Genomic DNA, 27,552 nt, shown 5'->3' with positions numbered 1-27,552 from the left:
GTTCTCTAACTCCCCACAGAAAAGAAAATCAGACAGGAGGAGAAAAACTTCAACATATAAATTATAACATTACAGGAAACTTGAGTGTAATAAGAGTGCTCAGTATCTCCAATGAAATTCAAAGCAAAATACTTAATGTAAGAGCAAAAATACTGTTTCCTTATAAAGGGGGGGAGCACAGACCAAAGGAATATCCCAGAGCTGCCCACTCGATTGGGTGTATTCACAAGGTAATGATTTATGGCACCAACTACTCAACCAAAGCCCCATACCTGCCTGTCCATGAAGAGCTCGCCGATGAGCTAAAATGAATCTACAAATAACTCAGGAAGAGGAATTCTGTGCTAAAATGTAAGCAACTACTAAACATATAAGAACATCTTTCTACAGTCAAGTATTTTAACATAACTGCAATGCCCTGAACACATTCAGTAAGTGAAAAAGTCCTCTGACTTAACACTCAAATTTGGATTTATGATCTCCAGATTAAAGTGAAGTTTAATAGGTTAATAGAATGGACTGGTTTTCGTGAAAAGAAAGGTAAGATGATACGTAGGACAGAACTCCCAAATACAAAACCCTATGGGCTGTAGAAATGGTGAAAAAAAAAAAAAAAAAAAAAGACGACCAGCAAAGATACACAAAAATATGATTTTGACGCACCGTAAAATCTCTTCCTTAGAGTCCATCTAGTGCATGCCTTACATCTGGGTTATGTATAGTGAAGGGTGGAGTCAGAGCCTAGCTAGTTGAAAACTTGCTCCCACCGCCTATATAACCCTCCCCTTCCACCGTAAGCTCAGTCTAATGTATAACAAAGCCGGAGAAAGACCCAAGGAAGAAGTGAAAAACCAGAGACCACAGGTATCTAGTATGAAGCCAAACAAGGCACCCCCCAGGTGGACTTCAAGCAAGAGATTTCCTTTTTTCATCCATCTGGGGGATGCCTTACATCTGGGATATACCAAAGCAAGCCAATTAAAGGGGGCTGGGGGAAAATCGACCGTTCTGAGAATTTTCCGCTCAACAATGGCATCCTTTGCGTCAAATGTATGGAAGCAGTAACATTTTGTAAGTGTGCACTGATGACCAGGTAAGCTGCTTTGCAGAGCTGCTCAACCAAGGCACCATGACGTAGAGCCCAAGAAGCCCTGACAGCACGAGTCCAGTGGGCCTCAATTGTGGCTGGAACCATCACATTCGTGGACAAATATGCCTGTCTAATGGCAGAAGCGACCCATCTAGCGATGGATCCTTTCGAGGCAGGCCAACCTGTTTTTGGTGAATCAATCAATACCAACAGGGAGTCTGTATGCCTCAAAGGCGCAGGACGGTCCAAGTAAATGCATAATGCACGTACCACATCCGGAAGGACAATATCCTGGTTAATGTGGAAAGCTGATACCACCTTTGGAAGAATCACTACCCTATTCTCATGAAAAATGAGAAGCGTAGATTCACAGGAAAGAGCCACTAACTCAGATACCCTTCAGGCCGATGCAATGGCCAAAAGGAAAACCACCTTCAAAGTAAGATATCGCAATTATACAGTTTCCAAAGGCTCAAACGGTGCCTTTTGAAGTGCCTCCAAAACTAAAATTCAAGTCCCAATGAGGAACCGGCAGGACATAAGGAAGTTGTACGCGAAGAACACTCTGCAAGAAGATTTGAACTTCAGGAATGGAGGGCAATTTTCTCTGAAAAAGGATCCATAGGGCCGACATTTGTCCCTTAAGAGGACAACCCAAGACCCTTAAACAAACCCTCTTACAGAAAGGACAAGAGACAAGAAACCCTTCAGGTTTGATCTTGTGAAATATATATCTTCCATATCTGATGATAAATCTGGGAAGTAACTGGTTTGCGAGCCTGTATCATGGTTTTCACCACAGAATCTGAAAACTCTTTTGCCCTCAAAATATTGGATTTAAGAACCATGCAGTCAAAGCCAACTGAGGCAAGTTGGGGTGACGATATGGATCCTGAAGCAACAGCTCTGGATACAGGGGCAGACTATATGGAACGAAGAATTGCATACCAATGACGGCGCAGCCAGTCTGGAGCCACAGGAATGACCGGCTGTGCCACTGATCGAATCCGCTGAATTACCTTTGGTAACATTACCAGGGGAGGATAGATGTATTTGAGCTGGAACACCCAATGTGCTGTCATGGCATCCACCAGAGATGCCAGAGGATGCTGGGACAGAGATCCTTACCTTGGAAGTTTCTTGTTAAGACAAGCAATTAGATCCATGTCTGGAGACCCCCATCTGGCAACTATTTTTGAAAAAAAGCTCCTGGTGTAATTCCCACCATTCCCCTGGATGCACACTGTGGCGACTTAAGAAGTCCGCCTCCCAGTTGTCCACCCTCAGAATGTAAATTGCTGAAACCCAATTTTCTGCCCAATGAAGGAATGTGAGAAACCTCCCTCATTGCTTGCCAGCTGCGTGTGCCACCCTGCTTTTTTATGTAAGCAACTGCCGTGGCATTGTCCGAGTGGATTTGCACTGGTAAATTCCTTAGATGGCATTGAGCCTGAATTAATGCATATCGAATTGCCCTTAATTCCAGAATATTGATAGAAAGAGGCTTCCTGGACAGACTAAAGACCCTGTAAGTGTCTGTCAAGAATACGGGTGGGCAATAAGCAGCCCCCCAGCTGTAGTGGAACTACAGCTCCCAACATGCCCTGCCACAGTTTTGCTGTTTGGTCATGTTAAACCTGTTCTAAGATGGAATTAAATGTAATTTGGGAAAGTTGATGATCCAGCCGAATGTTTGGATCGTGTCTAAGGTAATCTGAAGATGTTGTTGCAATAGGGCTATTGAGGCTGCCCTTAGCAACAAATCGTCCAGATAAGTCAACACATTTATTCCCCCACTCCTGAGTAGGGATATTATGTGTGCCATAACCTTTGTAAAGACTCTGGGAGTGGTGGCCAAACCGAATGGCAGAGCCCGAAACAAAAAAAGTGATGATGCCCCATTGCAAACCGCAGAAGATGCTGATGAACCCTCCCATCTTGGAATAAGGCGGTAGACATCCTTATGGCTCTGAGCTCGAGCCCATCAATCAACCGAGCAGTTGTGGACGGTGACCAAAAGCCCGGGAGCAGAAAAAGCCCTTCCACTGCACCTCAGCCTAGGAGACTTGTGTCTGGGGTCACAATGACTCAATCCAGAGAGACAGGATCATCCACCAATGAAGAGTGACAACTGCCGTCGGACGGAATGAGAAATCTAGAGGAGAGGGATGCCGTGCAACCCTTCCAAGTTTGGAGAATTACCCTGGAACTCCCGCGAGTGGAACCTGGTCCACTAAATGTTCACTAAGTAGAGCCCATCATGTCCAACCACCGAAATGGATGGAGAGAGTGATACCCCATCAAGCAATAGGCTTTCTTGGAGCAGTGTACCTAGAACGGGAGTGGTACTAGAAAAACTGCCTTTGGAAATAACCTCTGCCGGGGAAGAATCGGCTTGTGTCCTTCCAAGGACGCACCACCCTGAAAATAGGAGCAAAAGTTTGGAAAAAGCAGACCCTGCCATTAGGGACAGCCATCAAAAGAAAAGTGCTTTCCTGACGGGCGTGGAATATGGTAACCAGTTCTGGCTAAAAGAGAAGGTCCTTACCAAACAGAAGATATTTTACTGCACATCCTACCCTCTTGGAGGATTATGTTTATAATATATATGTATTGACTTATTATGGGACTGAAGCAAAGATAACGCAAATAAGAGCTAGCTACATTGAAACAATTCACAGATATTCGCCATCTTACAGTTCATTGCAACAAACTATCTGAGGTGTTTATACTTCGGATATTCTGGTATATTCATTATCCGCATCTACAGATATTATCAAATATCTTATCTCAATAATTCCGGATTTTTTGGATTCAATATTTGATCTTTCTTGTGTCTGAATTTTATATATTAAATAAGTTCAGTTGTCATATTTTTAAAACATTTATTTTTTTGTCTAACCAATATCCATCTTTTGATTCAAAGTTAGCATTTGTCTAGGGGAGGCATTTTTTTCCCATTGTGATATTTTTATCATACAATTTTATATGATCAATAAATATTTGATTGCGCTTCATTGTTCTATTATTAGTTGTCCCATAAACATTATTTACTTAAGAACACACAATATAGGGTAGCAATTCAAGAAACCATAAAAACATACAATGCAAATTGATCACCCACAAAATCTTAATTAGCTTTCACCTTTCTGTCACTGGGGAACCCTCAGGTTTTCGAGATATGACATAACGACAACTAAGGCCAGCATCCTTAACCATCTGATCACCAAGAAACTCAGCAAGGCGTTTTGCAGTGCTGATAGATGTGGATTTTTGTTCTCCGTAGTCCTCCAGGCGCCTAGACATGGAGCGATTCTCAGAAATCAACTCAAACAGCTCAGTGTCTGGCATGTTAGCAGCCTACATTAAAATAAAGGCAATATAAAGCAAATTTTATGCATTTTCACAACAATCACCCAAATGAGTCCCTAAAACTGATCAAGAAATTCCCACAAGAAACACTGGTGTAAAAGACCAAAAGCTGTTTAATCTTTTGGGATGAAAACATGATAAAAATAATGTTGTAGTGTAAAATCTATTTCTTGGAAGCATATAGGTGACACAGAACGCCTATCCTAGCATTCCTCTGTCTGTTCCATAATTTTGTCTACGTTGCTTACCCATTAGCGAAGTTTCAGGGGTGACCAGATGGTGCACAACAAAATATCGACTTTCAGTATGACATAGCAAAGACATGGAATGATCATAATCAGAGATGCAAGAGAACTGCGTTGATGTAATGACCTCTGAACACACAAGGACCAAAAAACATCTTGAAATATGAGGGCTCAGAATAGAAAAGGAGCCCTGGGTAACGTTAAAGGCAGGCTCTTTGGGAAATTTTAGGAACTCCAGCCAATCCCCCAACCCCAGGAACTCCAGCCAACCCCCCTACCCTAATAACTTATCTAATGTATTCCATCTACAACACACTTCGTAGACAAAAGGTGTAAAGAGCCTTCAGGTTGAGAACAGGAAAATAAAAGAAGGAAAAAAAAAAAAAGTTAAAGTAAAACATCTGAACTTCTTTTTCAGACAGGTTAATACAGTTATAAAGTAAAGTCTTGACCATCTGGAGAATTGTTTCCCTCAGTTTTGGCCCCCAACACAGAGGAAAAAAAGAAAGACTGGAGACTTTCTACAAGTACAAGCCTGCACATATACTGGCTCCTTGAACAGCGCCCACTACACCCAAGGTCTCCAGTGTCCCGCAGATCGGATGTTAGAGAAAAGGGATATTACATCTTATCTGAACACTTAAATCGGATGCCTGCCATTACCTTGCTGAACAGTACATCCAGCCAGTAATCTGCCACTTTAGCCACAGATGCATAGACCTCTTCCAGGGTACTGCCCTTCAGAAATGCCTCAAACACAGAAGACTGGAAGATCTTGATCAGCTGCAGCTCTCCGCGCCGTTTCACCTCAAATCCCTTGAGCTCGGCAAGGGAACCATCCTCATTAAACACTGCATACCTGAAAACCCAACAAGATCATCAATAGCAATTAGAAAAACAGAAGCATGTAGCAAGAGTTATAAAATATAAAATAAGGCTTGCTCAAATAAACTATACAACAGCTTGTATACAACATGCTTAATGAAAAAAGCAGCATACTATTTAATGGGTATTACACAGGCTAAATGAGGCTTGCTCTGCTCGTTGTTTAATTAGGGCAGTCCTCTGAGGAAACTACAGAAAGTACTGCAGACTGGTTCCCATGTGAGATTTGTCAAATGCTCGGTGTGTAGTGTGAGCACATTTCTATTTCAGCAACAGTTTATCCATTCACTAACCTTTTCTTCAGCTTTTTTCCCTCTTCTTTAGATGCTGGAAGGATCATGGCTAAATATGGCCCATCCACTTCAAAGAAGATGCTATTTTCAGAGCGAGTAATGTAGGTTAGCGTTGATGGGTCACTTAGTTCCTGGTACTGGTGGTTTGTAAAACCTTCCTGTAAATATGGCAAGACGATGCAGAATAAGCATTTTAAGATAACAAAAAGCTGTATTTGGAATGTTAGCCTTAAACTCTATTGACATCCTCTAGTTAACCTAATCTCTTACCTTCACCAAAATATTGAGCATAGCTCCAGGGTAGGATATGGTCACTTTTGGCTTTTTGGCATTGGTGGATTTAATGACAAAGTTCTCAGGGAAGCTATTTGGAAGAACACACCATATACCATCTGTGTCCAGCTCAAGTGGCCTCCTGAGAAAAGAGAAAAGGTGTTATAGAAGAAGAGATCTCTTTACAAAAGCAAACAGAAAATGCTGACATTTATTTCCAGGAATTAAGTACACACAGTATAGGACTGTACAGATTCACACTTATGTGATCATCATTGTTTCCAGTTTTACTCAGATAGTTAACCAACTGCCTTAAGCCATGTTCACAGAGATAGTTTAAATCAGTGTCATGCAGTACACTTGGGGGAAGATGTATCAAACCTTCTGAAGAGGACGAAAAGAAGTACCCCATTGCAACCAACTAGCTTATTTATCAAGTACATTCTGCAAGTTAATAGCTAGAAGCTGATTGGCTGCTATGGGCATGGTAACCTACAGAAAGGCGGTGTTAACAAGGAAATTTCTGTTTAACCTGCTCCATCATCTTTTTTCACAGAAGAGTGCACTGCACCAGCATGTGAAAAGCCTGCTCACAGACACAAGTATCTGTAATGGGAATGCAGAAAATGGTTGCTGAAAGCCCTACTGTGTGTAGTGATTTTATAAATGTATCAGGCATTAAATAATAGTCAGACATTGCATAAGGTGTTTTTGACAGAAAGAACCAAAGAAAACGGGAAAGTTCTCCAAGACCTGACATTCTTAATCCTGAGTCAACATTGTCTTACTTTCAACTTATCCGAAAGCATACACCATAAAACAAGTTGTTGAGGTTGTCAACATTCATAATTGAGGCAACAGTGCCCCCTACTGTCTATTAATATGTAAATTTCCAAACATGACCTTTATACACTTGTTAAAATGCTGATGTAGGACTTGTTTCCTAAGCAAGCGGTTATCTGTCAGTATAGAGGCAGCCTATTGCTCAATGTACAAGATTCCAGCTCCAAAGTGTTGGAGGGGCTCCTGTTAAGGAAACCATTTATGTTCTGAGTAGATGATCTGACAAGCAGTGTTCATAAATTACTTTGTAATAAATGTCTTAACTGATATTTGTTTGTATCGCTTGATTCACGTCTTTGTATCCAAAGAATCTTATCTCAGTCCACCGAGAACAGTACCAGGTTCACACTACACAATGTGTGTATCCAGCGACGGGACGAGATGAAACGATATATCACGATGTGTTGTTCCATGCTGCATTTAACAGCATGGTATCGCTCCTTATAACATCCCATATGACATGCAGCACATGTGATGAACGACACGTGAATGCACATACATACTATGCAATGTGAATGATGGTTTGTTGATTTGAGGCAAATTGGAACGACCTATCTATTATATCGTTAATGTCTAACCAGCCTTACTCATGAACAGCCCAAGCTACTAAAGTAAAAGGCCTGCTGTGACATCCAATCCAGGTCTACTAGTCACTGTAAGTGTTGGTGAAGAATACTCGCCAATATCACATTACTACTTCAAACGAACACCTTTATTTAAACCCACTAAGTCCTCTTGCAAAACAGGGAACTTTACATTATCTTCACCACTGGACACTCTGGGGTAAATTTACGAAGATTCGATTTGGTCCCGGTTTTTCCCGTTTTTCTACTCGGATAGGATCAAAACCGGGCTTTTTTTCACTTAAAAAAAAAAATATATGTATATATATATATATATATATATTATATTATTATTATTATTGAATTTACCAAGCTCCCGGTTTTGACAGGATCGTTTTGATTGATGGTGTATTGAAGTCCCGATTTCAACGTCCGAATTTGTCTCCCGAACAAGCAGGCTGTACATATCAGTGAAATATGTGCAGACTGTTTGTTGTGTTTTTTTTTTATTTTTAGGGTTAATTTTATTTTTTTAAATTGATGTGAGGTCCCCCCTCAAAAGGCTAACCAGCCCCGAACTTGCCAGCCTGTCCTGGTACATAAAATTATGGGGAACAAAACATTTAGTGTTCCACTGTAAATTAGGTACCAACACCAGGCTGCAGGGCCAGTCCTGGTTTTAATATTCAAGAAGAAAGAAAGCATCCTATATGGTGCACTCAAAACCAACTTATTCTAAAACTTATGTTATTTTATCATATACCAATAAAAGTATATGAGATTCGGTGAAATATTAAAATAAAATAGAAGTGTAAGAAAAGATAGTGTGTTTAAAATATAACGGCTGCTAATAAAAATATATGTGAATCTATTGTGTCTTTATTTCTAGGCTTATCTGCTCTATTTAACTGCACTAATAGTTGAAGTTTTGAATTGTCACAATAGGATACTGTGTTTCTTAATAGATTGTTTCAAAATATACTGATATAAAACTCAGCTAAATTAAATAGTATCCTATGGTCTAAGTAAAGGTTGTGTTACTTTTTTCATTTGTGTCCTTCAATATCTCTAACACATGTAAATCATTGACATAACTATACCTAGCCAATAGCTGATGTTCAATAATATATGGTGTCACTTAATAATGACTAATATGCTAGGTGCTGTAAGCTGATATATATGTTTGAAAAGACTGGAGACAGATTACATATTTTAATTATAGGTTTTATTTTTCTGATACATTAGGTAGCTCATCATCAGCTGTTCTCCAGTTTTAATTAATTCATGTCATGGTAATTCGTCCTTGACCGTTAATATGGCACAGCACATATAAACATAGATTATAAGCAAACCAGAATAAATCACTATTCCGTTTATAGCCTCTTATTAAGTGCTGTGTTATAGCTATTCAGCGGTTATTCCTCTCTTTGGTTCATTAACCATCAAAATAGCAAAGCTCCGCTTTGCTGTTGCTGATTTTATTAACTGCAATGCCGCTGCTCAATAGAATGATCTCTTATTGAGGCTAACAATTATCACAGCAATAGGTGTCAGTTTGTAACATGTATTTAAGAGATATTACCTAATGTGACTTATCAACTATTCCACTGTCTCAATAATTAGCCTCAATACCCGCAATAGTGCCGTTGGCTATCACTGTATGTATAAATTAACACCATGTTATTCAGCGATTCATCTCATATTGTGGCTGTAATTAGCCACAGTAATAGGCACCAAATAGTAACTATTATCGGGTAGACAAGGTAGAGAATCCCGCTTGCAGCCCGTACTCTACTGGTGTATGGTAACGCTGCTCGGCCGTTCTCTTGTAGGACCTTTCAGAGTCACAGCGCTGGATATCGAATTTCTGTGGGACACAGCATGTAACTATGCCGCTGCTCAGTGAGACACAGCATGTAACAATGCCGCTGTTCGGCGGTTCTCTTATATTAATTTATCATAGTCACAGCGCTGGATATCAAGTTTCAGTGGGACACAATATGTAACAACACTTCCACATTAGATGCACTATAATACAATATTAGATCACATAATTTTTAGCAGCCGTTTAGAACGCCAACAGCCGTTTCACCATAGGCTTTCTCAAGGCTAACCCGAATTTTAACTTCCGCTGCCTTTTATTCCCTACAGTTTGTTCCTATTGGATACATTTTCTGTCAATCATATATTTTGATAATTAAATCTCAAAACATAAATTTCTTCATTAAAATAAATTAGTTACAGAATTTCTGCTTATTCCCATTAACTATCATAAATATTAAATGTTATGTTATTTATCTATAAGGCTCATTATCTATCTGATTATTATTAATATGACCATCATTCATTGTATAATGCATTCTTATCTATCCATCCATCACCCTCTTGGTTACCTAGTCCTGATCATTATCATATTAGTATGTATCTATACATCCTACACATATAAAATAGTTATATCACATACATATATATCGCGACATTATCACTATACAAGTAACTTATGTGTATAAATACAACAATATCAGTATTTCTATTAGTATATTAATAAATTATAATACCAAGTATACAGTGTGTAAGTTTTAAAATAAATAACCCTAAGGTATATTAATTAGTATAACTATTATTCCTTCATGTGTATTGGTGTGTTAATATAACATATATATACTTGGATCATATCAATCATATCATATATTATATTAGGATATCTCATACATATATCATAACAATCTAAGTGAATATTAAATTAGATTAATTATGTGTGTAAATAGAATATTAATATATCTATGTCTCTCCTAGTATATTAATAAATTATAATACCTAGTGTATTAAGTGAACTGTGTAAAAAAATATTTTATTTATAATAATGTATAATCAAATATATTGATTAATATTATTATTCATTGTATAGTGTATTAATAAATTCATGTCAATGTGTACAAAAATAAATTCATATAATATAATGTGATGTGAAAAGTAGTAATCTAATTAATAAGAGACTACAGAGAGAAAGTAAAAAAAAAAAAAAAAAAAATTAATTATTTTTTTTTTTTTTAAATATACCACAAATTGTCTGTCTTTTTTATTCCTAGTTAATAACATAAAATAAACATATTACTCAATCTTAAACATATCTACAATCCACATATATGTATAAGAGAGACATCTCCAACCCATAATAGGTAATAATTAAATTCAATTAGATGAAATGTATTATAAAATAATCTCAAAAAATTACATTCATATACAATGTAAACTACAGATAAGATTAACTCCTAACAGTAACAATATCAATGTGGGTATCCTATGGACTTGGATATTTATTATAAAAAGGAAGAGAATTGATTAAATTCATTCTTTCCTTGAGGATCAACACTATCCAAGAGAAATATCCATTTGGTTTCTTTTTTCAAAAGTTCCTTCATGAAGTCTCCTCCACTAATTCCTAAATGTATCCGTTCTAGGCCGAAGGCCTTAAATTTTTTCGGATTTCCTTGATGGTATTGTAGGAAGTGACGTGCCACACTTATTAGTTTTTTAAATTTCAATAAATCAGATGATGCATTTTTGATATTCCTTGTGTGTTCCATGATTCTTGTTCTTAATTGTCTACTTGTTAGGCCCACATATTTCTTTCCACATGGACAAGTAAGGCAGTATACTACTCCTATCGTTTTGCAGTTTATATAATCATATATCTTTGTATTTTGACCATAACGGTCTTTGATTTCTTTTGTCTGTTCAATAAACTGACATGTACTGCATGTTCCACATGGATGGCATCCCTTGATTTTAAATTTATTCTTTCTATTTGTTCTTTCCGATAGAAAATGACTGTGTACTAGTGTGTCCCCTATGTTGGGAGATTTTCTCCAACTAGTAAATATTTTGTCACCCAAGGAGTGTTTTAGGTCTGTATCTGTTGTTATCACGTTCCAATGTTTTTGCAAGATATCTTGGATCTGTTCATATTCCTCACAGAATGTGCCTATAAATCTGATTTTATTTTCTTCTTTATTGTATTTTTTATTTGGATGGATTAGGATTTTTCTATCACTTTTCTTGGCTATTCTATAGCCCTTTTTGATGATCCTTTTACTGTACCCTCTTATTTTTAACCTGTTAGTTCTTCTGCTCTTTTATCAAATTTCTCATCATTAGAGTAGTTGCGACGTATTCGGAGAAATTCTCCTTTAGGTATTCCACGTAAGGTTTCTGGATGGTGTGAGCTTTTATAATGGAGAATGCTATTAGTCGCCGTCAATTTTCTATACAGATCTAATGTAATCCCACCATCAGCATCCACTTCAATTCTTAGGTCCAAAAATGTTATTGAGTTCTTACTTATTTCAGAAGTCAATCTTAGATTCAGAGAATTTAGATTTAGGGTATCAATAAAGGTTTTCAAAAGTTCTTTTTCACCTTCCCAAATAATCAGGATGTCATCTATATAACTAAACCATCCTATTACATGATCTGTATATCTATCATTCAAATCCGTGAAGACAAATTTTTTTCTCCCACCACCCGAGGTACAGATTAGCATACGTTGGTGCACAGGTGCTGCCCATAGCTGTACCCCGGGTTTGTAGGTAGTACCGCTCGTTAAAAACGAAATTGTTTTTCTTTAATACGAATTTCAACAATTTTAAGGTGAATTTATCAAACTAATTTTTTCTTTTGATGTTTAAGAAGTAGTCCACGGCTTCAAGTCCCTTATGATGGTCTATACTCGTATATAGTGATTTCACATCACAAGTGCATAGCCATGTATTTGATGTTACAGTCATATTTTCTAATTTACCCAAAACATCCAAAGTATCCCTAATGTACGATATCCAGCGCTGTGACTATGATAAATTAATATAAGAGAACCGCCGAACAGCGGCATTGTTACATGCTGTGTCTCACTGAGCAGCGGCATAGTTACATGCTGTGTCCCACAGAAATTCGATATCCAGCGCTGTGACTCTGAAAGGTCATACAAGAGAACCGCCGAGCAGCGTTACCATACACCAGTAGAGTACGGGCTGCAAGCGGGATTCTATACCCGATAATAGTTACTATTTGGTGCCTATTACTGTGGCTAATTACAGCCACAATACGAGATGAATCGCTGAATAACAGCGTGTTAATTTATACATACAGTGATAGCCAACGGCACTATTGCAGGTATTGAGGCTAATTATTGAGACAGTGGAATAGTTGATAAGTCACATTAGGGTAATATCTCTTAAATACATGTTACAAACTGACACCTATTGCTGTGATAATTGTTAGCCTCAATAAGAGATCATTCTATTGAGCAGCGGCATTGCAGTTAATAAAATCAGCAACAGCAAAGCGGAGCTTTGCTATTTTGATGGTTAATGAACCAAAGAGAGGAATAACCGCTGAATAGCTATAACACAGCACTTAATAAGAGGCTATAAACGGAATAGTGTTTTATTCTGGTTTTCTTATAATCTATGTTTATATGTGCTGTGCCATATTAACGGTCAAGGACGAATTACCATGACATGAATTAATTAAAACTGGAGAACAGCTGATGATGAGCTACCTAATGTATCAGAAAAATAAAACCTATAATTAAAATATTTAATCTGTCTCCAGTCTTTTCAAACATATATATCAGCTTACAGCACCTAGGATATTAGTCATTAGTAAGTGACACCATATATTATTGAACATCAGCTATTGGCTAGGTATACTTATGTCAATGATTTACATGTGTTAGAGATATTGAAGGACACAAATGAAAAAAGTAACACAACCTTTACTTAGACCATAGGATACTATTTAATTTAGCTGAGTTTTATATCAGTATATTTTGAAACAATCTATTAAGAAACACAGTATCCTATTGTGACAATTCAAAACTTCAACTATTAGTGCAGTTAAATAGAGCAGATAAGCCTAGAAATAAAGACACAATAGATTCACATATATTTTTATTAGCAGCCGTTATATTATAAACATATTATCTTTTCTTACACTTCTATTTTATTTTAATATTTCACCGAATCTCATGTTATTTTATCATATACCAATAAAAGTATAAGTTTTAAAATAAGTTGGTTCTGAGTGCACCATATAGGATGCTTTCTTTCTTCTTGAATATTTTGTCCATATTATATAGCATCAAGGTAGCGCCCTCGTAAAATTGATAAGACTAATAAAGAAAATTGTATTGGAGGTAATTTATTCCCCATATATATGAAGATGATTGCAATTATGAGGTTTTGAACCTAAAGTAATATAAGATAATATAAATCCAGTTTTCTGGACACTGGTGCAGGATTTTTTTCCAGTCCTGGTTTTAATTATAGGGGGAAAAAAAATTGCGTAGGGGTCCCCCTATAATTAAAACCAGCACCAGACCCCTTTCTAGTGGGGGGGCTGATGCCACACCAAGGGAGCCCTTTCACCGGGCCCCCCAGCCGCAGCATCAGTCCTTACCGCTAGTCAGCCCAGGCCAGGATTCCCTGGGGGGTTGGGGTCCCACCCAATAAAGGGGTCTTCCTCTCCAGGGCACACCTGGCCTAGGCTGATAGCCCGGGGCTATCCCTGCCACACTAGGGCGGTGGGTGGCGGGTTGATAGTGTATGTAAAAAATAGATTTAACAACATTGTCTTTACAGTGTAACTACAAGTCCCAGCAAGCCTCCCCCGCATGCTGGTACTTGGAGAACCACAAGTACCAGCATGTGGGGCATTAAGGGTCCGCTGGTACCTGTAGTTCACCTGTAAAGAAATGTGTAAAAAAAAACAAAAAACCACACCCTGTGAAAGTACAGTTTTAACACACACACACACACACACGAGTAGTCCTCTTGTCCAAAGTAGGCATCCAAGGTCTTCTTAAAACAAACAAACAAAAAAAAAACCCCGAACCACGCAACAGATACCAACCAGGATAGTTGGTATCTCCCGAATGAAACGCTCAGACACAGCTCTTAAAAGGCACAAGCCGCATCTGAGCATTCTTTGGCTGAGAGAGATGAGCCCTCGCCTCTCCCAGCCAATGAACGGCTCCTCCATTGAAGTCAATGGTGGGAGCCGCAGAATAAACTTTAGTAACATGCGGCTCCCACCATTTACTTCAATGGAGGAGCCGTTCATTGGCTGAGAGAGGCGAGGACTCACCTCTCTCAGCCAATGAATACTCAGATACGGCTCTATAAAGGAAGAAGCCGCTTCTGAGCGTTTCCATTCGGGAGATATCAACCATCCTGGTTGGCATCTGTTGCGCGGATCGCAAATTTAGTTTTTTTGTTTTCTGAAGACCTTGGATGCCTACTTTGGACAAGGGGACCACTCCTGGTAATGTAGGTGAGTATGTGTGTGTATGCATGTAATAAAACTGTACTTTCAAGGTGTGTTTTTTTTTTTTTTTTTTACACATTTCTTTACAGGTGAACTACAAGTACCAGTTGGCCCTTATTGCCCCGCATGCTGGTATTCACACAGCTCTGTAAAGCTTAACCATGATGACCAGCACAATATTTAGGTGCCAGTAGCCACTGTAGCTAATAGGCAAAATCGGTCTGAAATACTGACGGAGGAGATGCCGGCTGTCCGTATACTGACAGCGACATCCCAATGGTTTGAATGCCGACTGGGGAACAGTAAGTAATGTTCCCCTGTCCTATTTACCCCCTAGCCCTCCTTTTTTGTACCCTCATACTAACCCTCCCTACCCCGCACCCTAACCCTCCCAGTAAGTGCCTAAACCTAACCTCTCCCCCCCCCCTTAGTGCCTAATCCTAACCCCCCTTAGTGCCTAACCCTGACCTCCCCCCAGTGGTGCCTGAACTTAACCCCCCCTGTTTGGGTTAGGTTGCGGGAGGGGGGAAGTTAGGGTTAGGCTCCAAAGACCTCCCCGCGACTGATACTTGCTTTGCCCCAGTCTTCTTAAGCTCGGGATGCCGGCAGCCGGGATTTCGACGTCGGCATCCCCAGTCATGTTGGGATTCCGTCGCCGGTGTTCTGAGTGATTGGGATTCTGGCATCCGGCATCCCAATAGTCAGGATATTAAATACATCCCCTAATAGGCTAAAACTTTTTTGCAGAGAGGGATACGAGGTCTGTGCATGCCCGATAAGCAAGCCAGTCCAAACCCAGAGAGTAGAGAGATATGTGTTAGCTCTCATCAGTCACTGTCCCAGCAAGAGACTTCTTAAAATGCCTAGGAAAATAATTTATTTCTATGATAGGAGGCGATAAGCAATGACCGTTACCAGGTCAAAATCGTGGGGAATAACTAGGCACCTTAACATCTGTATAAGCTTTTAAATATAGCGGAGCAAACTATAATGGTTTTGTACTAAACCCTTGGAGATAAAGTATCAACAAAGAAGCTCCTGTCACTGCTCAAATTCCCTAAAATCAATTAACAAAATGCACTACATCTAAACCAAAAAAAGCAAAACTTCTAAAAGCAGAAAAGAAGCTACCATACAGACTACACAGTATTGGTCATGCCAGACAACATATTTCCTACAAAAAGCAACATTCAGGCCATGGTGGTGAACCGAAAGAGCTCTATTACACTAGTACCTCAGTTCAGATATATCCAAACTTTCAAAATCGATGCCAGCGCCAAACTCTTGGACAACCATGCGTGAGACTTTCTAGCAACATAGGGAAAACAAATTCCACATGAGATCAGGGATGATAAGAACAGTTTCAAGACCCTTAACATTCTGAAGAGCTTTGACACTAATAACCGTAACTAGTATCTGAAACTATACCAATATACAGTCCTAAATTAAACAGATCAGTAGCCAATAGAGTTCTCCCTTCTCAGTTAAAAGAATCCAGGGCATGAACAAACTCAAACCCATTTAAATCTTCTTTCATAACCATTTGTAAGCAAAAAATAATTATTGGTCCAGCTATATATCTCTATACATCTCAATTTACATACACTAAACTACTAAAGCTGCATACACACGATTTAGTAAATTAATGATTTTAGTAAACGACTTTCGTTCATTTTATCAAGGGAAAAATGAACAAAAATAGTTTACTAAAATCATTCATTTACTAAATGTAATGAACAATTTTTTTTTTATTAACTACAAACGATTTTTGCATATTCCCTTACTGAAAATCGTTGAGTTAGTCAGTCTGACTGAACTACAAACGTGAATGAACGATAATCGTTCATTGTTTTAATTCAGAAAGTGAACAATTTTTTTTCAACGATTGAACGATAGTTATCGATAACCGTTCAAAAAATTGTGTGTGTACGCACCTTTAATCTTATGCAATAATTAGTCGTTTCAAAAAGTGTGGGTATGACTTAGACTGGAGGGTATTTCTGACCCTTGCTGCCCAAGCATTATACACCAACACACTGCACCAAGAAGGAGTTGATATTGTGTTCTCTTTTCTTATGGAAGATTGTGGGATCTCAGGAGGTGCAATAGCAGTTTATCAAGTGTTTAGGCTTATTTTTACACAATTTTCAACTTTTTATTTGTAGTCACTGGGGACTGCTAGGTTCATGCAGAGTTTTGCAAATCTCTATATTGACCATTTGGTTTGAAGATTATTTGATCTGAAATGGTCCATATAGAGGTAACCCAGTCCTCTATTTTTGAGTTTATTTTTTGGAAAGGTGGTCATGTTTTAACAGTGATTTTGTTACATTACTTAATAAAAATCACTTCCAATTTGAAATGTACACGTTTAATATGAAGGCAATCTTCCTGGATGTAACCTTCACTATCCTAGAAGAGAAGGAACATTTAAACAGTTCTGTTCAAAATGTGAATGGCAATAGCTATGTCCACTTCAATAATGGACATTATCGTCCATGGTTACAACAGAATTTTGGTACTTACCGGTAAATCCCTTTCTCTGATTTCACAGGACACACTGGAGCTGGCACTTTAAGAATCTAAAATTGTGACTGGCCCCTTCCCCTATATGCCCCATCAGCCCCAATTTTTAAGGAACTGAGTCTGAGATGAGACTGAGAATGGACAGAACAGAGGAGGAGAACAGGATAAAAGAACACACAGTCCCAACAGAAAACACACTGCAGGCAAAGCAGACAGTCACACCATAACAGACAAAACTGCAAGAGAACTGTAGCAGAAAAGAACAATGAACTCAGAAAACAGGTAAGAGGCACTGGGCGGGCGTCCAGTATCCCCTGTGGAATCAGAGAAACGGATTTACCGGTAAGTACCAAAATCCTGTTTTCTAATTCATCCACTAGGGGACACTGGAGCTTCTGACAGTGGGGACATCCCAAAGCTACCAACCCAGGGGGGAGAGTGCTGAACAACCAGCGACCAAAATCTCAAGCAGAAGTCGCAAAAGTGTCAAAATGATAGAACTGAACAAACGTAAGAAAGAAGACCACGTAGCGGCACGACAAAGCTGAGAAGCCGAAGCACACCTACGTGCAGCCCAAGAAGTACCCACAGAGCGTGTAGAATGCGCAGAGATGGATACAGGCGGAGGTCTAGCAAAGGCAATATAAACCTGACTAAAGGTCTAGTGGATCTATCTGGCCAAAGTCTGTCTCGATGCAGGCCAGAACCTGCAAGTAGCATCGTAAAGGACGAATATAGCATCTGATTTACGCACCCAGTCATTGCGGGCTACATAGACTGGAAGAGCCCGGTACCACATCGAAAAGGAGCCACCCGAAAAGGCCAACAAGGCCGGAACCACAATCTGTTGATGGATGTGAAAAGCTTTAGGCAAAAAAGAAGGCCAGGTACGAAGCTCCGCCCAATCATCATGAAAGTCAAGTAACGGGAACGGCAAGACAAAGCTCCAATACCAGTCGAGCTGATGCAAGGGCCAACAAAAAGACCACCTTCCAAGTTAGAAATTGTAAATCCACATTCTCCAACGGTTCAAATGTCGCCAATTGCAGGAAGGATAGGACAAGGTTCAGATCCCACGAAGCAGTGTGTGGAACAAAGGGGGGCTGTATCCGAAGCACCCCTTGCATAACAGTCTGAACATCCGGAATCAGAGCTAGACAGCGCTGGAAAAAAAAATGGAGACACGAAATCTGCAACTTTAGAAATCCTAAGCGAAAACCAGCGTCCAGTCCCTTTTAAAGAAAGAGAAGGAGACGCGGTAACTGACAAGACGAAAGTAGAGGACCCACGTTCTTCACACCCTGGAGATATAGGACTTCCACATGCAATGGTAATGATCTGAAATCACTAGTTTCTGAGCCCGAAGCATAGTAGGGATGACCGCCCTGGGAATGCCATCAGGTCTTAGGATGCCTCTCAAAAGCCACGCTGTCAAACGAAGCAGACGTGGGGTACACGAATGGACTCTGCTTTAGAAGGTCCAGCCGCAGAGGAAGAGGCCACGGCTTGTCCGCCAGAAGGTAGCAGGAAGTCGGAGTACCAAGCTCGACGAGGCCAGGCCGGAGCCACTAGAAGTACTGTGGACATCTCGCGCTTGATCCGCTTAAGGACCAGAGGAAGAAGTGGAATTGGCAGGAACAGATACACAAAGTTGTATGGCCAAGGGACCAACAAGGCTTCCGCTCCCACCGCCTCCGGATCCCTGGTCCTGGAGCAGTAAAGGGGCAGCTGTCTATTCACTCGAAAGGCCATGAGGTCTATTTGAGGTGTCCTCCAACGGTAAGCCAGCTGAAGAAAAACTTCAGAAAAAACATTCCCCGGGGTGGAGGTCCTGTTGACTGAGGTAGCTCGCTTCCCAGTTGTCGACCCCCGGAATGAATATTGCGGAAAAGGCCTAGTCGTGTCTTTCTGCCCACCGAAGAATGTAGCTTGCCTCTCTCATTGCTAGAGGGCTGCGGGTTCAACCTTGCCGATTTACATACACCACTGCGGTAGCATTGTCGGATTGAACCTGAACCAGAAGACCCTGCACCAACGGAGCTGCCTGAAGGAATAAGGAATTCCGGGTGCGACCAATGACATACATCACATCCTCGAAGACATACGTCCGTAGTAACCAGAGACCAATTACAGATTCTGAAACGTCAACCAATCAGCAAGCGATCAGTTCGTAGCCACCAGATTAATGATATGCGTGTAGACAGACTCAGTAGACAGTGTCACCAGATGGTACATGTGCAGGCGAGAACCCGACCACTGAGATAGCAGACCCAATTGGAATGTCCTGGAGGGAAACGGGCATCGAAGAAGGCCACCATCTTCCCCAGAAGTCGAATGCAAATATGTACAGATACGCTCTCCGGCTTGAGTACCAAGTGAACTAACTCCTGGATGGCTATCGCCTTGTCTAGTGGCAGGAAGACCCGAAACAGGTTTGTGTCCAGAATCATACCCAGGAACAGCAGCCTCTGCGACGATATCAGCTGTGACTTCTGGAAGTGGACAATCCAGCCATGCTGTATGAGGATCTGATGAGTAAGGGACACCTGGCGCAAAAGGCCCTCCGCCGACGGAGCCTTGATGAACAAGTGGTCCAATTAAGGAATGATTGTCACCGCCTGAGTACGCAGATGGGCCACCATCACATTGGTGAATACTCTGGGAGCTGGCAAGAAACCGAACGGCAGGGCCTGGAACTGGTAATGAGAATTCTTGAGGGTAAACGGAAGAAATGCTTGGTGAGATTCCCAAATTGGTATGTGCAGATAGACACCAAAAACTCCTCTGCTTCTAACCTCGCAATCATAGAATGAAGGTATTCCATCTGTGAAAGGAGATGTACTGGTTCAAAGTTTTGAGATTTAGTTTGGGTCTGACTGACTCATTCGGCTTTGGAAATTAAGGGAAAGAAAACTCCTAGGAATCTGGAACTTGCGATCCAGATGATTCCAGGCTGCTGCCATCTGTTCATCTAGCTTAAGAGAAACAGGAAAGGTAACCGCAGTGTTTCTTACCGAATAAAGAATCATCTAACGACTCAGGAGTCTCTGGGTCTGAAATGTGAAGAACTTCCCTCACTGCTAGAATAAGTGCTTCAACACCTTGTGCAGCTTCAGGATCCTGAGAGAAAATCTCTATGTCTGAGTCGCCAAGCATCTCGTCTTCCTCTTCAGAATATTCATTCAACTGGAGAACTGCCGAAAGTGCCCTCTTCTTAGCAGGCCGACTCACTCTGGCTTCTAGAGATTTAGACTCAGCAACCATCATTTGGGCTAATCCTTCCACTGAATGACCTAAGTCCTGAGCCCAAGTTGGTTCTGTAGCTAGAAGGGAAGAGTGAGAATTGCTAGGCGTCACCCTGGCAACCTCCCGTTCTCGGCGGGAAGCAGCCAATTCTGACGTAAGACCCGCCATGACACCAGCCAGACTATTTATCAAAGAGGGAGTGACAGCCTGAGTGGTAGTAGCGCTCAGCCTCATAAACCTCACACATTGAGGAAACCTCAGAGCGAGCATGGGAAAACTTTTTCTTGCAGCTAGTGCATGCAAACAGCTTCTGTGAAGCAGTCTTGAACAACTCACAGACAATTCCTCCATACACACATCCACAGACAGATCTGAGTAACTGAGGTGGACAGAACAATAGATAGGGAGGAGCAGAATCTGACAAATAATGCAGGCTAATCTGGCTGTGTTGTGATGAAGAGTTCCTGCAAGGAATGCAGTTTCCTCTAACAGCGTCTGTCTGCAGCCCTTCCGAGGAGAGGAGCAGAGTGCGCCAAACAATCAGAGAGATGTATATACTCACCATGCTGCTGAGGCCAGGGTGCTGGGCAGGGAGGGGGGCTGTGGGGGACCCGGATGCTAACTGGTATCTGGTGCAACAGGCCCCATTGAGTCAGTGGTATCAAGTTTAATTTAAAAGTCCCCTAAGCTCAGTAGGGGGGGGGGGGGGGCCTCCATAGGGTGACCAGACACAGGCTGTAGTAACCGTGGCGGTCCCTTCCCTGGCGGCTCCCTCGTTCTGTCACAGCTACAGTCTGTCTGTCCTCAAGTGTTATAAATAAAAAATGGCTGGAGACAGTCCCATGTGCATCAGTTCTTCTCGGGCACAATTCTAAAACTGGGGCATAGAGGGGGAGGAGCCAGTCACACTTTTAGATTCTTAAAGTGCCAGGCTCTACTCGAACCACCATCTATACCCCACTGTCTGAAGCTCCAGTGTCCCCTAGTGGATGTAGGAGAAAAACGTGACAATAGCAGCTACAGCAGCTAGTGACATGGCGAATGACAGGTTTGTAATACAATTATCACTATAGTATACATTATGATGAATATTTTTATGGAGAAAAAGCTGAAAACATAAAATCATGTGTGTCAAGCAATAAAGTCTCTCATTACTCACCCTATCTGCTCAATTAGCTCCCTGGCTTGTGTGATAATGTTGGCTCCCGTATAGCACACAATGCCAGCCATCTCCATTGAATACCAACGAGCTCTAGGAGTGGAAGACAGTGATCAGTACTTTAAATACACCACACTGCAATAAAACAAAATGCAGTACTATTTTTGCTATTTTACCAGGAGTAAATATTGTTTATTTTCCATGTCTGCTGTATTATTCACAGACTTTGAAACAATATGTTCCAGTTTAGTCATGAGAATGTTGTTGTGGGAAAATGTAACCAGAACCAGATTCCTTTAATATAAAGTTATGTGTATACTGCTTGGCAGGTATGGCAATTGGCATAGGTCTATTTTTTAACCTGATTTATGTTTCAGATTAAATATCAAACTATCAAGATAACGTACATTTTTTTCAAGTGTATTTTTACTATAGAAAATCCCATATTTTATCACTCATTTGCAAAAGGACAAAAAGGTGTGAAGTAGAAGTATGTGGGGTACACACTGCAGTGATATATCAGCCATCCGGGAAACTCGCCGACTAATTTGGTAAGTATGTGGCTGTGCATATACATTTACCAATCGGCCAACCGACATATGTTTGTTTGAGTAGAGGAAAGCAGTGTTAACATAATATTTACGGCTTCCTGTGGCCAGTATATGGGTCGGTCGGTCAGTTGTGTGTAAGCTATATAGCACCTGCTGTGCTGCACAACCCATGAGATACAGGTGAAAGTCATTCGCATATATATTGTATGTACCCACTCAGGGCCGCCATCAGGGGGGGGACTGCCAGGACTTTAGTCCTGGGCCCGGACACTTTGGGGGGCCCGCCCTTCTGCCTGCCACTACCTCCCTGGCCCACAGTGGCAACTGACAGCCAGTGGGCCCGCTCCAACCATTATGCTGCGGCCGCTCCCAAGCAGTTCTGTGTCCCCAGCCGAGCCCCCAACCGCTACAGCATAATAAAATGAGTGACTTATCACCCAGCCACAGGGTGATAAGTCCCTCTCTGAGATGGCCCCCTGCCACAGATCGAATCCGCCGCTTACCCTAGCAGCCACTGCACTGACTGCCGTCGCGCCGCAGGGCACTGCTGGGATGCCGGCAGCCGTCCCATCGAATGCGTGCTTGCAGCCTGAGGCTTTGCAGGCTTTCAGTGAGTGGCCGGCCAGCGCAAAGGATGTAGGGAAGAGGGGGCACATGGAGGATTATCTGAAGAGAAACATGCTGTGCAGTGCTCCTCTGTGCCGCAGCCTGCCAGCAAAAGGGATCATCTTAACAGTGGATAAAGACACACAGCAATGCATTTCATTTGTTATCAATCAAAATGTAATAAATGAAAGGCACCAGGTCCCTATTACTTTGTGTGTGTGTGTATGTATGTATGTATGTATGTATGTATGTATGTATGTATGTATGTATATATATATATATATACACACATACATACATACACACACACACGCAGGAGAAGATAACAGCACTCCACCCATATTGTTTGCATTAAACTCTTTTTCTAATGATTGACACTATGATTTTAATTTTAGACTTTAGGGTCCCTTGTGAAGGACGGGGTTTGTGGAAGGAAGAAGAAAGGGGGAAGGGAGGTTGTGGGGGGAGCCAGAGGAAGAGGGCTTGTGGAGGGCGGGGGAAGAGGGGGGGCTCTGCCCATCTTGTCAGTCCTGGGCCCCACAATTTCTGATGGCAGCCCTGTACCCACTTGCAGATGCACTGAACGATAGATCATTCGTTGGCTGCCTGAACAATATATATCGTACAGTAAGTACCTTACATTACACTACTGGACATTTATGAAGCATGGAATAGTATTCATCTAATAATAAATAAAAACCCTCCACGGCTCTCAAATAAATACCATGGTGTGCAGTTCTACTTTTAAACCACTTGTTTATCATTTGTGTAAAGCAACTTGCGTTTAAAAATGCCCATCTTTGCACATACCCCTTGCGCATTACATAACCATAGAAGGAGTTTAGGATGCACTTGTGAGCCAGTTGCAGAGATTCATATAAAATTTCCATGTTCTTACACCTCTTTATCTCTGCGGCATCTCCACTCTCACATGCGGCAGACAACTTTTTCTTCCACACCTGAAGAGGGTATAAGCAGAAAAGTGAGATACACTAATATAATCTATGCATAAATCTTTTTCTCTGACTGTAACATATTTAAACTTGGGGGATTGCAGACATACAGGGTGAGGATACGGTGCCCCTTAAATAGTTCAGAGAATAATTTAATGTAAGGATAAAAAAAAAAAAAAAAAGTTATAACCTCTTTGAGGACACCTGGGATGTCCCAAAGCTACCAATACAGGAAAGTCTGTACATAAGTTGCAGCGTGCAGCACTTTCCATCAAAAAAGGGCATCTGTTATGTTAAGACTTACCTTTGTTAACTTTTTCTTCGAGGTCCATAGGGTCCACAAGAACTACCTTGGGGGGTATGTGGTTGGAGTGATCCAGGCACCAGTCAAAAGGCTTTCAGCCCCCAGAATGCCCTGGTCCTCCTCCACATATACCCCGCCCCTCAGCCACAGGCAGTTTGTAAACAAGCCCAAGGCAGGAGAAGGAAAGTGGAGAAGGAAGCACAATTTACAATAGAAATACTCAAAGATGAGGGAATTAGTGACAAGAAGGAACAGATCCCAACTGAAGCCAGGTGCATCAGGGTGGGTGCCCTGTAGACCTTGAAGAGAAAAGAAAAAAAAAGTTAAGCAAAACATAAGCCTACCATAACTCCTCGTCTTCTTCAGCTTCCATAGGGACCACAGGAACTACCTTGGGGATGTCCTAAAGCAGTTCCTTTAAGGGTGGGGACTCTCCTGAGCAGAGTAGAATCCACCGTCCAAAGGAAGCATCCTGAGAGGCAAAAGTATCAAATACATAAAATTCGATGAAAGTGTGGACAGAAGACCAAGTGTCCAGCAGAGACGCCATGTCTAAATGCCCACAAAAGGTCCCACAGAGTCAAATGTGCCGTCACAGTGTTTGGAACAGGGAGATAAGCCTGCATATAAACCTGAGATATAGTCATACGCAGCCACCAAGTCTGCTTGTTAGCTGGCCAGCCTTGCTTGTGAAAACCATATACTGTAGTACAAACAGCCCATCTGATTTCCTGGTGGAATTGGTACAGTCAACGTATATATGGAGGGCTCAAACCACATCCAGGGAAGCTTCACCTACGGAAAGGCCTGAAGACTGGAACTACAAATTCCTCGCTCACATTAAAACTTGATATTACTTTTGGAAGGTAACCCGCCCGAGTATGAAGGACAGCTCTATCAAAAATGGGGAGCGACAAGAAAGCGCTGCCAAATCAGAGACTCTGCGAGCTGAGGAGATAGTGAGGAGAAAAAGGGTCTTCGCTGTCAATCACTTGAGGTCCACTGTGTCCAAGGGTTCAAAGGGAGGAGCCTGTAGAACCCTGAAAACCCAAGGATAAATCCCACAGTGCCACCAGAGGGACCAAAAGGTGGTTGAAGGTGGAGAACACCCTGTACAAAACTTTATAATATCCGGCAGGGGTGCAATTCTACGCTGAAACCAAACTGACGGCGCAGAAACATGAACTCTCAAGGTGGCCAGGCAGAGCTCGAAGTCTAATCCAGCCTGGAGAAAAGCAAGAACTCGGGAGACCATAAAAACTTTACGATCATACTCTGTGGGAACGCCACTGAAACTAAATCTGAATCAAATCGAGAAATAAATGCGGGCAGAGGAAGGCTTTCTTGCTCTGAGCAAATGCAAAAGCAAGAAATGGCTGATCATTGAGAGCATGTAATCGTACGATATGGGCAACTATATCAATAAATCTCTAAGAGGAGTATAGAGAAACATCGTCAAGAATTGTAAGATAAGTCTCCTGCAACATTTTTGCTCTGTATTTAGAGTATGGGGTAGAAGAAACTTTGAAAAAAGAATCCGCTGAGTATTTGTAAAATGGAAATGTCCAGCAATGTGATGATATGGTGAAGAGAAAGGAGACCAGTCTGTAGAGGGACATAAAAGGAAGGAAGGATCATTATTTCTATTCTAATCTTCAAAATAACAACATTTAATAGAGTTAAGTTTGCAAGTGACCCGTAACTTAAATTACTAACTATGGGTTTTATTAATGTTTTAGCCACATGCAGGACATTCATGACCTTGTGTAGCCCTTTAAATTCATATCTACGGTCTCTGAAAGCTCGCACAGTATCTACGTAGAAAGAGTTCTCGCGTTGGCATATGGTGGTGATGCGATCCTCCAGCCTAGTGACATGTATCTTCTTGTAAGCTTTTCTGCAGTAATCTAGGATGAAGAGAGGGACATTGGCACATGATCTACTTTAAAATCAATAAATTACATTTTGGCTTTAGTATAAAACACAATATTGAATATTCAAATTTATCTATATACAAAACACATATTGCCAAAAGGGTGCCCACCTGCCAGCCTTTTCTTCTCATACTTGGCTTGCTCCTCTCTCATCAACTTATGAAATGCTCTTGGGGGTTGTCCAGGAAAGAGTGGAGGAAATTTCTCAGATTCCAGCTGTTGTTGTATCCTATGATACTCACTGCGGCTGGCTGGCACTGCAAGCAAAGGAACCATAACTTTGTTATGCAAATGTCAATATGCAATGCACTTCAACATGAAAGTGAAATCTTTCACAGTATACTGGCAAACCTGGCTTGCCACTCATCTGCTTGAGCTGAAGCACTTTCACTGCTTTTCAGTGTGTATCCACAATGGACTGTACCAAAGTAGTTTGTGTCATTTCCAGCACTATAGTCTTGTGGAAGTGCTAGATGCACAAACCTCCTTACTACTACAGCACTTGCCCTTATTATTGTATACAATGAACTTTAGAGTGACTGCCTTATTTACTACCTCTCTATTGCCACTGATGAATCGGCTGTGGTCCTTTCCTTAATATTGATGTACATACTGGTGCTGGATGACCTTTAAAGCTTACCTGCTGCAGAAATGGATTTGTGTTTTGATTAACCCCTTCAAGATGCTGCTGAAGAGGCCTAGTGAGGCCTCAGTATCTGCAGTAATCCCACGTGCCCCAGTCCCTGGACCACTATGGTGTCTGTATCCCTAATGGACACAGGCTGCAGGTTCAGGAGCCCGCAATTTTGATTTCTATTAATGACCACTCTGCTGTTACACTACCTGCTGCTCCTCAGGTGGGCTGTGGTGCAGCGGCTGCCTGAAGCTACTATATGCAAAACTGGAGCACTTCCTCCTTTGACAAACTTCATGATCCTTTCCAGTGAAAAGCCAAGGAAGGACTACCAAGAACAGCGTAGGAAAGAGGAGGTATTCTTTGAGGTGTTGTCTGCTGACCAGGACTTTTAGGCAGAGGACTATGTGCCTTTAATGTATTCGCTAAAACTCTGCCTGTCAATCTACAGTAATCCAAAATTACCTCTTCCAAAAAGATCATCCTGGAAATAGGAGGCAACAGTGGCTTTGACCCCTTAGGTTTTGCTAAGAGATTTCCCTTCCACTTATATAAACTATATCATCTTAGTAAGAATTACTATAGCAAATAACTTTCAGCTCTACAAAAGCTATTTATGAGAAATTATGGTTCTTAACATATTTTCAGCAAACAAAAAATAAAAACACAACACAGGACTACTTACTGAACTCCCCTCTCCACTGCCATGTCATCTTACGCTGGCAAGTGGCTCCTGGCTTGTTAAAATCACA

At 41.1% G+C, this 27,552-nt stretch overlaps 1 protein-coding gene across 1 annotated transcript in view; it reads right to left on the bottom strand.

The window, feature by feature from the left end:
* The window catches only part of LOC148431266 (DNA polymerase epsilon catalytic subunit A-like), an 87,375-nt gene extending 59,829 nt beyond the window's left edge, over window positions 1–27,546 (bottom strand). The window contains exons 1-9 of the mRNA XM_088466138.1: window positions 27,486–27,546; window positions 26,277–26,423; window positions 25,994–26,139; window positions 23,786–23,934; window positions 21,819–21,911; window positions 6,156–6,300; window positions 5,886–6,043; window positions 5,371–5,566; window positions 4,236–4,450 (exon numbers count right to left, since the gene is read on the bottom strand). Coding sequence (XP_088322264.1) covers window positions 4,236–4,450; window positions 5,371–5,566; window positions 5,886–6,043; window positions 6,156–6,300; window positions 21,819–21,911; window positions 23,786–23,934; window positions 25,994–26,139; window positions 26,277–26,423; window positions 27,486–27,513 — 1,277 coding nt within the window. The 5' untranslated portion in view covers window positions 27,514–27,546. The remainder of the gene's footprint in view (window positions 1–4,235; window positions 4,451–5,370; window positions 5,567–5,885; window positions 6,044–6,155; window positions 6,301–21,818; window positions 21,912–23,785; window positions 23,935–25,993; window positions 26,140–26,276; window positions 26,424–27,485) is intronic.
* Between the last annotated feature and the right edge of the window lie 6 nt (window positions 27,547–27,552).

The sequence above is a fragment of the Taudactylus pleione genome, unplaced genomic scaffold (genome assembly GCF_031769625.1).
Source record: "Taudactylus pleione unplaced genomic scaffold, aTauple2 ptg002543l, whole genome shotgun sequence".
Taxonomy (NCBI): Eukaryota; Metazoa; Chordata; class Amphibia; order Anura; family Myobatrachidae; genus Taudactylus; species Taudactylus pleione.
This window is presented reverse-complemented; position numbering and strand designations above follow the sequence as displayed.